At 35.9% G+C, this 13,843-nt stretch overlaps 1 protein-coding gene across 3 annotated transcripts in view; it reads left to right on the top strand.

Moving 5' to 3' along the window:
- Positions 1–11,581, top strand: part of LOC139122675 (protein TBATA-like) — a 31,404-nt gene extending 19,823 nt beyond the window's left edge. The window contains exons 4-8 of one of the 3 annotated variants that reach the window (XM_070688282.1): positions 1,869–2,123; positions 5,326–5,570; positions 6,285–6,366; positions 7,198–7,404; positions 8,085–11,581. In XM_070688282.1, the coding sequence (XP_070544383.1) occupies positions 1,869–2,123; positions 5,326–5,570; positions 6,285–6,366; positions 7,198–7,404; positions 8,085–8,335 (1,040 nt within the window). In that variant the 3' untranslated portion in view covers positions 8,336–11,581. Of the gene's footprint in view, positions 1–1,868; positions 2,124–5,325; positions 5,571–6,284; positions 6,367–7,197; positions 7,510–8,084 lie in introns of all 3 variants that reach the window. The other 2 variants (XM_070688283.1, XM_070688281.1) reach the window with 2 other exon arrangements.
- Positions 11,582–13,843: the final 2,262 nt, after the last annotated feature.

The following is a 13,843-nucleotide window of genomic DNA, read 5'->3' as shown; positions in this document are numbered from 1 at the left end:
TTGTCAAGAAAGTCCCTTCAAAGAACTTCAAATACAATATGGATCCTTTCTGCTGATAGAGCAATTGCATCTGAAATCATCACAATAGTGAGAAACTGCTTGAAGAAAACAATCACAGCTGTCTCCAAACACATATTCTAAATTTTGTGAGATTAAAATTTTTATACAGTTCAAAAAAAGTTTGTCAGTGTTTTCTTTCACAAATTTTATCTAATTTTGTCATCAGGAGAACATTAACAACTTTAGGTGTTGCCCTTTGTACACAAAAGTTTGGAAAAATCTTTATTTTGGATGTTTGGTGAAACACACTACATACATATGGTGGTGATGAAGTTTTAAAGGCTTCACTGTCTCTCTTCAGTTGAACATAAACTTCATTTAAAGTAAAAGTATGGAATTCCAAGCCATGGAAAGACATTCAGACAGAAAACTGGAACTTTGTTGAGGTCTAGTTTTACAAGGAAGCTGTGTATCATAAACATAAATTTTCACCTTCTAACGAGTGGAGTATACAAAAGTATTCATGCCTGTTTATTGATGCATTTATTCTTCTTGTCCTTTGCTGATTGTAATAAGGGTGATTCAGATAAGCCTTGCAAGAACAGTTTGCGAAAAATTTGATGAAGGTCTAAAAGCTAGTATACAAGAAATTTGGGACAAAAATTGTTTGACCAACCTAAGACTTGTGCCCAAGACTTGTGATTCTAGATTCATTAATTCAACTGAGTATCTTTAATCTTCATCTTGTGGATTGAAGCATCTTCACTGATCGATGTTTTTCCTGCAGGCTAAACATCAAGTAAACTGCCCTTGATTGATATTAATAGTATGTTTATCCCTGAAATCTGCCTCATTCCAGAATTCAATTCTCCCCTACATATTTCAAAAAGAACAGTGATAGTGATGTCTCTGAAACAAAAATGAATCATTGCTTTCCAAAGATTTGTTACACCCTCAGGGCGAATAGCCAGTATTCTATTCATCACGCCAAGTCTTCAGTGAAAAGGATCGAAACCTTAAAATGGCCCAGCGGGGGTACTGTGGTATTAAAACTTGAATTTCATCACTCAACCATTGAAAACAATGATTTTCCTGAGTTGATTAGGAGGGTATATAGACACATCACATGCCAATTAAATACGGTAATCAATTCTTAAGAACACTTCTCCATATAACATAGGAGTTGGAAATGTTGCTGACTTCAACTGTCTTCATAAGTGTTTATGATCTCACTTTATGACTATTTTGAGTAAAAAATCTGCACTGAGTATCCGAGGAAGGCATTATTAGCATATGGCCTAGTGTGCATATTGTCCAGCAAGGTAAAACAAGCTGACAGAATTTTCTGGCCACTTTGGCAATTTCTTCTGTACAATTAGAAGTAGCTCCACTTCAAAGGTATATTATTTTGACAGCGTATTCTGTTAAATAATATCAAACTCTTAGAATCTCTACAATTCAGTAACATGTGTATCACACATTAAGTACCACTGTAATATGGCTTTCCAAGGCAGCATTTTCGTCCAAACTCCAACACTTAACTCAAACATGAAAATCCCACATCAAACACAACAAGTTGTACATCTGATATCAAGTAATCCGCAAATGTACTGTTTTCACACACTGATCCCAGGTACAGATTCATGTCAACAAATGAAACGTGTGTATGTAAATACATCCAGGTGAACATCAAACATGGAACACAGAACCAGAATATTATTAGCAACTCTAAGTTTCATAATCTGTATCAGCTTTGGAGACACAATCAACTATAATCCAAATCAGCATTTCTTATTGTGTTCCATAAATGTATATGTGTCTACACGACTAATATTTCTTCCTTTTTACCAATGTTTTGCATATTCTAGGTCTATTAGATGTTCCTATCTGTGCGGTTCACGACGAAGGCTTCATTAGCAATCCCCGGTACAATCTCCGACCCAACACGCAGGAATCAAAAAGGTTATACTCATACGCGGGGCGCATGCCTGTCCACGCCATCTCATACAATGTACACAACCTCAACCCCATGATGAACACTAACAAATATCCATTGGACATTATCACCGGACTAGCAAACTATCCTTGGGGATTTAAGGAAAAGGCTTCCAAATATGGAATGGGTAAGTCTGGTGTTTGGAATTTTCTTTCACTACATAATATTTTATTCCATCAAATAAATCTTTACCTAGGTGGCACGCAGCAAAAAGACAGCTTATCTGTGTCAGTTATTCCCTGGCATAATGGTGAATTTGTTGCTCCAGTTTTTTGACCAGTCTGTACAAGAGTAGCAGAATGATCGCAGACCTTAAATGGTATAGCCTGCAAAGGCCAAGCTACCATCCGGTATTCTGAGCTTTCTCAAAGAGACTTATTTTAAACTAGTTGATTGCTGGTGCAGAGAATGGAAGCAATGTAGTCACCGAGACACATGCGGGAGACAGTCTTTATCTACTGAAAAATCAAATACACAAAATATCTTACTTGAAAATTTCAAGCACTATTATTTGTCTGTGAATTATATGTAGAAAAACTTACAGCACTCAAAAAGGAATAACAAATTGTAATATTTTGTTGAATGCTATCATCAACATTACATACACACTTTCTGCGAGCATACACTATATACACTTTATCAAGTATACACTATATACACTTTCTTCAAGCATACACTAAAACACTCTTTCTGCAAGCATACACATTTTGCCAATAAGGAAATACTAAATGTTTCATGTAAATTATTAGAGTTACTGCATGAGGGTTAAAATTTACAATGCAGAACAAATCCTTATGATTATAACATGGCCGTAAACCAATGTTTTATTGAACTAATTTTCAGGATATAAAGGACGTTTTGCAAACAAACTTAATGCAACATTAACATTTCATACGATTATTAACCATACATAAATTCTATTGATCAGCTTTTTACATGAAAACATCAATTGATGAAAATATTCATATTATTCCCAGACAATGCTTTCAATCTTGTTTCCATGGCTACTACACAGCACTTTAAAGTTTGCTTTCTGTCTGTAACTCATATAGTACTGATTTTATTGATGCTTTAAATTTTCAAATCAAACTTGTTTCCATGACAACTACAAAACACTGTACAAATTTGCCTTTTCATCTGTTTCTCATAAGGTATAAATTTCAATGATGCTCGACATATTTCACCTGTGACATGAGGCGTAATTGCTGGAAATTGTCTGCAACTACTGCAATTTGAAAAAAAACATACCCCGATACTGTTTTTGAGAGAGCAGGAAATGAAAACCGTACATGATTAAACAGGAATGAAGCGCAGAAATTTCTGAAATGAACTCTTCATTTAAGTAATTCAGTACCTAAGAGATAAAATGTTCAGAGACAGCAAGATGCTTCAAATACCAACAGAGAGTGTGACAAGACAGGTATAGAAATGATAAATGGATTCCTTTTCTCAATGGTAAAATGGACAACCATGTCACCATGGTGACTGACGCACGCTAGGACACTGTTCATTTGCTTTGGATATTGCTTTGAATACAAAAACGGCCAGAAAAGAATACGCATACGTGATGAACATCAAAAAGACTTCCAATTAGGAAGGGACGAGTCGTTCCAAGTGAATTGAAATCTAGCTACTAAATTCATTTCTGTGCAGAGTAAAATTGAATTGGATGGAAGAATATCAGCATAAAATGTTTCAGACGTAAAGTGCTCAAGTATATGAAAGGACTGAGTTACCATGGTGACCGGGAATAATTTTCTTTCCAGTGTAGACATTAAAGGATAACAACGTGAAATATCAGTTTCATGTCTTCACAAACGTATAAAATAACATATAATTTCAGAAAACATGAAGTAACTTTTTTAAGTACTTGAAAGTCTGTGAAATACACCATGGCGGTAAAGGCTTTGAAATGGAAAGATTGTATCCAATTGCTTCAGTTTCCTGTAAGTTGATTGTCCTGTCAACATGTACCATTATTCGTGTGAAACGAATTTACAACGTCTGCTTATTTGCAAGCTGAAATATGTATTTATTGTAACCATTAGATGTTAATGGCACAATCTTTAGTATATTCAAATTGTAACAAGATGGGAGTATCAAGATTTCATATGTATTACTAACACATTGCCATTGAAAAAAACTTTGATAATTAATAGGTACTGTCATGTCTTCAATTTTTTGAATTATTTTGATATTTTTTGTCAAAACTGTTATGTAAATTACACACTGGGGAATGAAAAGCAGGAGGGCACAGTCTGGAAGAAGTGGGGGTTTGAGGAAGTGGCTGGGGAGGGGCAGACTTCAAATAATGAACATTTAAGCTCTATCTTATGGTCCATCTAAAGAGACTGAATTTAGTTCTAATCCTTGTAGGTGTACACTATAAGCAGACACTCTATGTCGTCCAGACATTTTATTTCACTTTTGTAAAGTAAGCATTGTAGCAAAACAATTGTCCGGATGATATAATGACATGGCAGCAATAATGCAGCAGTAATACTATGGATACAAACAATGCACTGACAATCCCAGCCATGTATTGGGATTTCAAGTCACATCAAAATTACGACCACTAGAGAGCATTCAACCCATGACAACATGCAAATAAACAATAGAAGGAGGTACTATGTATTCAAAGCACTGTGTACATGTCAATTCAATATACGCTGTCAGACCTGTGTTTGTAACTAGGGCATGGAAACCCTGAGGCTATAGCACATAGCGGAGGGTATAAACTGTTGATCCTATAAAAGTAGACATTGCATGATATATGAATATTCACGAATGATAATGATAATGAATCATTATCATGGATTCACAGAATCAAAAAGTACTCATTAATACACTCTGCACAGATGAATTCACATCTACATATAAGTTCTATTTGTTGTTCTACTTGTTTATGTTTTTTACCTATTGACAAAGGCACATGTAAATGGGCCATATGTCTGTTATACAGATTGTGAAATGGATGTGGGATGGGATGTTTGGTATGTGAGTGCAACAGAACAGAACAGATTGACCTTTTACATTACATACAAATAGCATATGTTAGATGCATAACATGCATTTAACCCTGTACCGTGGAGTCACACTGAAATGTGGGTACATAGTGCTGTAGGTCAATTGAAAAATGATAAATTTTTTTCTTAAAAACATAAATATATAGAATCATAAATTGAAAGTTGCATTAACACTTGATGACTGATTGCAAACTTGAAAACTGTTCAACACAGCACATTTCAATGAAAGCATAGTATATCCAGATATATTGTAGAAATTACTTCACTGATTAAAATTGTTCTGTTTCTGTGTCTGTATCGCAGTGCCTGTGACAGATTCCTGGAAGGATGAGCTGAGAAGTCTAACAGAGAAAGCTGGACTTGGTTTGCCCACTGATATCAAGAAGCACGAAGAGTCTCAACCAAAGAGAACCTCAGTCTACTCGGCCGACACCGGCCGATTGCTGCCACCACCGTCACGTGCCATGTCTCGCGGCGCTTCCCGTCAGCAACAACGCAAACTGGACTTGTATCATCATATCGCCGCTCAGCAGGATAATGAAGCTCTGGTGAGTGATTAGGGTCAAGGGTCAAGGGATGTCATTCTTTCTACATCAATGCATTATCAATTTTATACCACTATGGCATTATTACTTTTATGACTGAGTAAATTTACCAAAAAAAATTGTTTACTCTTGGCTGTTGCTGTACTTAATATACATGTTGATAATCATAAATGAATGGGTGTGTGCAATAATTTTGTATGTTTTTCACATTTTATGATACGCAAAACAGGCTTCTCCACAAGACACCCCTCTGGTTTTTTTGAGCAATCTTTTCAAATGTTGATAAACCATACAAAGGCGTATATTTTCACAACAGAAGAATATGTAAATTATTGCATTGTTATGTAAATTGGCCACACCTCTGTTTTTCAAAGCTATGGAGAACACAGACTATAGCATCATTAATTTTATAACTTGGAAAATTCATGAAAATTGCGTTACGCTTGGCTGTTTCTGTACACCATAAAGTCCTCCATATTCATCTGAGAGTGGGTGTACACCATCCTTTTGCTTTGCATGTTTTTCCATTTTATGATCCCATGTACAACATTTCCCTTTAATTTTCTAAATTATGATACTTAATTATACCTGGAGTACATTGTAATTTTGATTGTAGTGCAACAGGAAATTGCTTTGCACTGGGAATCATCACAGGGTTGAATGCATTCTTGCTTGAAAAAAAAAATAATGAAAAGTATTTGTTGAAAATGATTACAGGTTCTGGAAATGCTGTGTCAAATTCTACAAACAGACTCTGTGCCAGCGGTACAGGCATGGCTGGTGTCTGCCGGACAAAGAGGCAAGTAAAAACGCTTCCTTCTGTTAAGGTATAACGCACCTCGGGGACAGACATTTGGACTCTCAAACTTTTACAATTCTGTTCTGATATACCACATGTGGGGGTTCATTTTAAAGCTCTTGGTGAAGGAAAACTTTTCACCGGCTTAGTTTTTTGAAATTCGAAAATTTTTATTTTCCTCTATACAGTTAACACAGGGATTGCGGCCATTTTGAATTTCTAATCTCGGTAAATCTTGGGTAATTTGTTTCTCTAGTACCAAATTTGCATAATGACCCTCGATTTTTATCCTTGATTTTGAAAGAGAATGACTGAAAGATTCCTGTAGGAAAGTTAGAGCAAAAGTTTAAGTCTTTCACTTTCGAGGTGCATACTACCTTAAGTCATAATGTTTTCAACATCATCTCTGTAAAAAAGACAGCTTCAGAATTATAAAATATCACTGCATAACTTTCTGTAGCGTAAAAACACAAATTAATTCATTAACAAAGCTCTTCTTTCTGACAGTTTTGGTGTTGTGTTCATGTCAGAAGCTCTGTTTCTCATCAAACTTATTTTTACATAGTATCAAGGTAGTTAATAGTAAATTTATTCTTCAAATGAATTTGCCAGGCATTTTCCTATGAAGACTGTACATAAATTGTTGTGCAATCTTCCATTGTCATATGTTTGGATTAAACAAGTTTAGCCTATTTGATGTAAATTAATTTGAATGTAACTTTATAATATAAGTTTCATGGAACTCCCTATCCATGTGTGTATTAAAAGATGTGCATGTACTTTGCATACATAGCAAGGTATTAATATACTGTTGACCTTTCAACTTTGTAGAAAAAGATCTGGTCTTGGACATGATCCAGTCAGCTCTTGTGAATGAGCAAGATTATTACCAGCGAGACAACAACCCTGAGTTTAAAGATATCCCTGAGAGACCTCGCACACAGCCTGCTGATTATCTGCGAGAACCGCAAGAGAAACGCTCAGAACTGCCGCAGCTGAATGGCGCCACCAATGGCCACGAGAGGAAATTGCACACAGGTGGTAGTGGGCGCTATTCAAGATATGAGTGGCAGGCTGCCGTACAGAATGGACAAAAACCACTGACACCACTCAAGAAACCTGAAACTATTTTAGAAGAAAACGGTGAGGACCAGGCCCCGGCTAATTTCTTGCCGGAGCTCGGAATCCACACACCTCCCCCAGAACCAAATTTGGACGATGTAGACAAATTGAATCTTCTTCAGTAGTTGTCAGTCATATTTCTCCATTGACGTGCAAAGACTGCACAGAGTTTGTTGTACTGTAGATGCCGCTGCTGTGGAGAGCCTTTCAGCATTCAAAAAATAACCCTAACCACGGCTGAAAGCACAGTACCGGTGATATTTCGTGTGCATACATTAAAAGACTGACAACACCAAATATGGTGCATGTTTGCTCATTCATTCAAAATATTAACTTGACGTTTCATACCGTTTTTTGTCCAAACCAAACTGACACCATCGATTTGGAACCCTTTACATATTGACTAGATTTGCCGTGGCTTGTGTGCAACATAATGTGTGTTGTTTTGTTTCTTAACATTGGAGATTGAAGTGATTGCTCACAAATTGCACTTTATCATCCAAAACGACAGCAAATCACGCTCTTAACCCTCTGCAGTGTGACGCTTGAAAATAACCCGTCCCGTTTTCCTGTCTTCCGACCTTTCTTCCTTCCAGACCTTACGGCTCTGAGACCAACCGAGAGTAAAGCTGACATCTTCCGAGTGAACCACTCACCAAGGCCCCCAACCCGCAACATCAAATCCCGCCAGTCTCCGATTGGCTTAAATGCCGAACCTCGTCTCCGCTACACCACGACCCCAATTGCCGATCAGGACATTGCGGCACAGAGGCAGTCGCTGCGATCTGCTCTCGTGGAGGAAGGGAAGACAGAGTGGCGACCTGAAGACTCACAAGTCAACAACTAAAACAATATTCTAATGCTTCACTATCCTTGTGTGTGCATGTCATCACCTTATGTGTTCATGTCATCACTTTTCGCATAACTGTCAAGAATTTGCGAGTAACTGTCATCGGCTTCTGTGCTTACATCACAGATCATGAGTGGATGTTTGTACATCACCCTAAACACTATAAAAAGCAAAAGTAACATAGATTACTTTGAACTTTAGGAAGCCATATCCTTCTTGCATGCCTCATGTAAATGTCAAAAAAGACAAGAAACCATAAGGAGATGTGTTCTGGGGAAGCGCAATATTTTGCTTTTTTCTAACAAAGTCTATCCTCAACAAGCATTCCGTCCAAAATTTCATGTTTCAGTCATATATCAGAAAATGCTTATTCTCATCTTTGAGAGTCATTCATTTTGGCAGAGACAACAAACTGGTTACAACCATGCAGCTTTTATACATAGATATTGGTATGCTGTAGGTACCGAATCTGTTGACAGAGATGTTTAGAGCAGGAAACTTTTCACAAAATACAGATTTTCATCAACAGTTTACATTTGTCTGACATTGGCTTCATCTGAAATAGGTTTAACTCTAAAGAAGACTTTATTTTGAAATTTTGAAAAGAAAAATGGACAGATTAGCAAGCAGATTGGTTAAAAAGACAAATGCTTTTAACTTTCAAAACAGGCACTGGATTAAAGATGAGAACAAGTATTTTTCAACATTGTAAGAGCAGGAACTATCAGTACCAGAGTTCAATGATTGATTTTTTTCAACAGATTTTTAAACTCAAGGACTGATAATGCTGAAATTCTGGATTATTATATCTTTTTTATACAAAAAAAAAACATGTTAATCATGTAAATATAACATAAAAAAAGGTTCATCAGTATTAAGACAAGATAAAGACCAGTCAAAGCATTAGATCATAATCTGCATTCCCTCTTTTAAAATGGTATGGTCTTTCTGATCAAAGCATACAATAAGAATAATCCATTTTATATGGACTTTGAAGGGGTGGATAGCATTCATTACTATCTTACTGATATTGGCATTACATATAATTACTCAATTCTATAATGCCTCAGAATTTACCGTCAGGACAACAGAGTCAATAATTTGAAACTTCGGATAAAAATTTAAATAAAAAAATGTAGGGTTCTTTTGCAAAAATGGATTGAAAATATTTTGTACATATGTCTAAACTACATGTTATGTTCACCTGTCAGTGGTTGTCAACTCAAATTATGGAATTTGTACAATTGTTGATTTTTTTACAATGTGACTGTTGTGTTTTATATTTCTGCATAATAAAAGCTTTTTATTTACATTTGTTTCTGCACAGAGACCGGTTACTAGAAAGGAAATCAACAAATTGGCATGAAAAGAGGCTGTGGTGTGTTGGCTTCTTTGGAATTGCCCACCCTTGTCAAGTTCCTTTCTAACCCACAGCTGAATGGAATAGTCTAATTCTGTAGGGACTTTTCGGGCAGAAAGGGTGATACTATTAATATTTAGAGGTGTGTGACAGTATCGAAAGGAAGGGTTTGGGTGCTAAGTGCACAGGCAACTCAATGAAAATTTTTACTTTGATAAATCACTATCGTAATTCACTACTGGAATAAGTGAAAAAGGGTTGTGCCTGTGTGTTAAAATATGGGTTCACTGAACAAAAAGAAAGGAAATATTGCTTGTGCAAAATACTGTATATTTTATGATTATTTCTTGAATGTATTTAAAAATCCCGAAATGGTGAGAACATAAATTAATGTTGACATCCTTCAAGAGTTCAAAAAAGACCATTACCTGGATTAGTTGGTGAGGTTCAACATGCAGAAGTTTGTTGTAGTTTAGTTGTTTCTTAGGGTTACCCTGGACATGTGTGTGTCATGCTGACTATGCAAAAAAAGAATTTCTATTTACCCATCATGGAATTTGTTACCATGCACTTAAATACAATGTATCATATAGCATTGAAATTTTGTGTCAATTTTCACGTGGTGTTCGGAAAGAGATGTATATTTCTTGTCATTCACAACACATAGATCCAACATGATTTAAGCAATTTCTGTTTGCAAATAGTTTCACTGATTTTACTCTGAGGAATGAGTTTTCATGGAGTTAGCCACAAACTATCTCAGACACAAGTGCCAAAAACTAGAAGAATATCACAACAACAAAAGAAATTTTAATTTGCTTGATAGGGGGCGCTGTTCCCACAAGGTGCTCATCCTACGGGGAAAAGGTGTTACTCTCACCACAGAGTTTTTCATGTGTGTTTTTTTTAAATAGCTGCAATGTTTTCACACCATAAAGCAAAGTAAATATGGTTGCTATGTAGGATAGTGGATGAAAGAGATTATCATATAAATTATTCACATTATATTCTATTGGACTTTGTGCACTCTTATAACATTGAACAGATGCAGCATATGTTGAACATGTCATGGAAATTTTAAAAACAATGTACTCTGCTGGATTTATCCTCCTCATTTCCAGCTAGCTGAGTCAGCAGTTATTGGCACAGACAATAAAATGTACCTGGAATGATAAAAGTGAGGTAGAAGGCTGATCACATTGCTGCTTACAAAAATATCATGAATATTGGAGTTTTTGCACTTTACAATGAAGATGGGCCATCACAATGTTCCTATCCCAAAATGCAACACTTGCATGGTTGGTTCCCAATATTATCAAATGCTGGTGTTGGTCATGAAATAATTGTTGTTTTAGGCTGTATAATATCAGGCATTTTACCAACATTTTCATGGAGTATGTATTTTCAAGTGACACCACAGAGTTTTTGCCAAGGGTTGGGTACAAGGTAAATCATTTGGGAACCATGTCAACATTTCTGTTGTTCCAGCATAGGATCAGTGTATGTGGAATTTATCAGAGTGCATCCCTTAAGGAAAAATGTTGAATCAACTGTGTTTGCTGCATGCAAAGTCAAAGGGCGAATTCTACAAATCTTGCATCAGAAAAGAGCCATCAGTGACATAAAACAATTCATTTCAAGATTATATCAGCTTTGCTTTTCTTTTGTTTTCTGCATAGCCTTTTGGGAGCAACGAGTGACATTTGTGTCTTTTGTACCAACACATACAACTTGGAGCTTTATAGTGTGTGTACACCAAAAAGAAAAACCAAGAAACCAATAGAGCAATGTAAATGCAACAAATCAGATTGTACCCATAATAGTTGTGTATATTTTTTTTTGTTTATGGGAAAATTAAAATATTTCATGATTTTAATACACTATGATAAGCTGTGTAGAGAGTAATTATTTTTTCATTTGACCTTTGACCTCCCTGATGCAATTGCAAATCCCTACTGTTCCAGATGGAAATCACATTGATGGACGTTTTAAGTGACACACTCTGAAATATCTTTTAATAATCTTGTGCTATCAATGGTGAATATTTGACGTTGCAATCATGTCTAGATTATGCAAAAATTGATAAAAGTTTGTGCCTGCTTTGGAGAGATTTGCATTTCAATGACAAAGTGAATTTCAGTTTCAAAGTCCAAATATTTGTCATTGGCACCCTTGCAATATGATCTATGGAGTTCACACATAGGACAGTGTAGAGTTGTGTGCCTTGCTATTTGTTGAATCCCTAGAATAGTGTCAACAGCTCAAAATCAGAAATGATTTTTAAACATCCGATTCAGAAGTCCGAGATCTGAAAACACTCTCTTTTTTCTATAAAATTTCAGGCAATCTACCCATAATTTCAGGGTAAAATAATGACTATTAGTATCAAACTAAGACATATGACGAATTTTCCAAAGAGTCAGTACTCACTTTATAATGAATCTTTATTTTGGACAGTTATGCTAAATTCTACGCTGTGTAAAACAATGTAACATTGGTCCAATATGCCAGGTGTACTTACCAAATATCAAAAGATATATTGCCTTGCCACTAGAGGGCGCTTTGACAAAATTAGAAACAGGATTGTGTGACAACTCATTGATAAATGATTAAAACACCTGCACATTGTACCTTTGATATGAAAACAGACAAAAGTTGCAATAAGATCAACTTTATCATTTTTTTTTCAATAAATGTATTTAATTAAATTGAATCACCGAAATTGAGCTGCTTCATTAAGTGCATCACCTTTTGCCAATTTTACACTTCAGTGATCTCCCCAGGATTTTCTGATAGAGTGGTGGCTAATTTGCATAACAATAACTGTAATCGTTATGGTAATGAGTTTCTATTGTTTATCAAAAATTATAGAGTGGCGGCCACCACTCTATAATAGCTCTGGGGAGAACACTGCACTTTATTATGTTTACTCTTGTTTGTTCCGTAGTAAAATCTTGTACTGGCCCAAAATATATCTAAGTCTGGGATGTTAGAATTCTGTTGTATAACCCTTTTCCTGCCAGACAGTAATAACTGTATCACTTCCCCATCAGCCAAATCAGTAAAAAGCGGTATTGAGCCAAAACATGACGTATTTTCACCCACTTGGCTTGGTATGTTATAGCATCTTTTGTCCCAAAAAAATCAAGTTTACAGTATTATGTTTTCAACAGCCTTCAAATGTACAGCATTATGTTAAAATACATCATATGGAATACGTTGTGTTTCATTAATTTTAACCATCTTGACCTGGTGGTGAAATATGGACTTGGCAGGAAAAGGTATACACTGGATATTGCATAAACAAACAACACTTGTAATGCCTGTAAAAAAATAGCGCCAATGGCACTTGATCACAACTGGCACATTGTGAAACTACTCTATCTCTGGGTACACCTGTACATGAAATACTGAATGGGTAGGTGCTGCGGGTTTGGAGTTTGTCAGTAAATGCACACAGAAAACAAAGTCCCGAAGTAGCGAAATCCAGCCATTTTGAAACCACACTGTTTGTCAGTGGGGTAAGCAATATTCGCAAAAATCACATTTCCAGGCTAATAGACTATGTTTTACAAAATCACACGTCCTTATTACAAAATAAAACGATCTTTGTCTTTAAATCAATGTGCCAGTAAACAGGTCCAGCAGCTAGTTATGTCATCAAGTCTGTAATGTTAAGGGTAATAACAAATGTGAGAAATCTAAAACATTAAATATGTTGTTTTTTATCAATTTTATTACCAAAAGCGCATGAAAATCTCTGATACTTTGAATCAGCCATCCTGGATATTTCTACCATTCATCAGATATACATTTCCCATCCTCAACACGTGGAAAAGTCCACAACGCAGGATTGGTGTACATTCCAAAACTACATATATGAAAGACCCCTAAAATCAATTAGTTAAAGGGGGGTTAGAAATTTCCCAAAACTATCTAACCGCTGCTCCGTTTGGCTCCATTTTTCAAATCGGAACCTTGGAATTAGTCTGAATATCTCTACCAATATCAATGCAGTCTGTTCAGTGGTTTTTGACTTTTTGTCGTTTACGGAAAATGGACACTGTCCACCACGGTTGAAGCTAACCCTATATCACAACTTCCAGATGTGATAATGACCTATGGTCATTATGTTAAAAAATACC

This window comes from Ptychodera flava, chromosome 22 (assembly GCF_041260155.1).
Source record: "Ptychodera flava strain L36383 chromosome 22, AS_Pfla_20210202, whole genome shotgun sequence".
Taxonomy (NCBI): domain Eukaryota; kingdom Metazoa; phylum Hemichordata; class Enteropneusta; family Ptychoderidae; genus Ptychodera; species Ptychodera flava.
The sequence above is the reverse complement of the archived record's forward strand: the minus strand, read 5'-3'. Positions and strand labels throughout refer to the sequence as shown.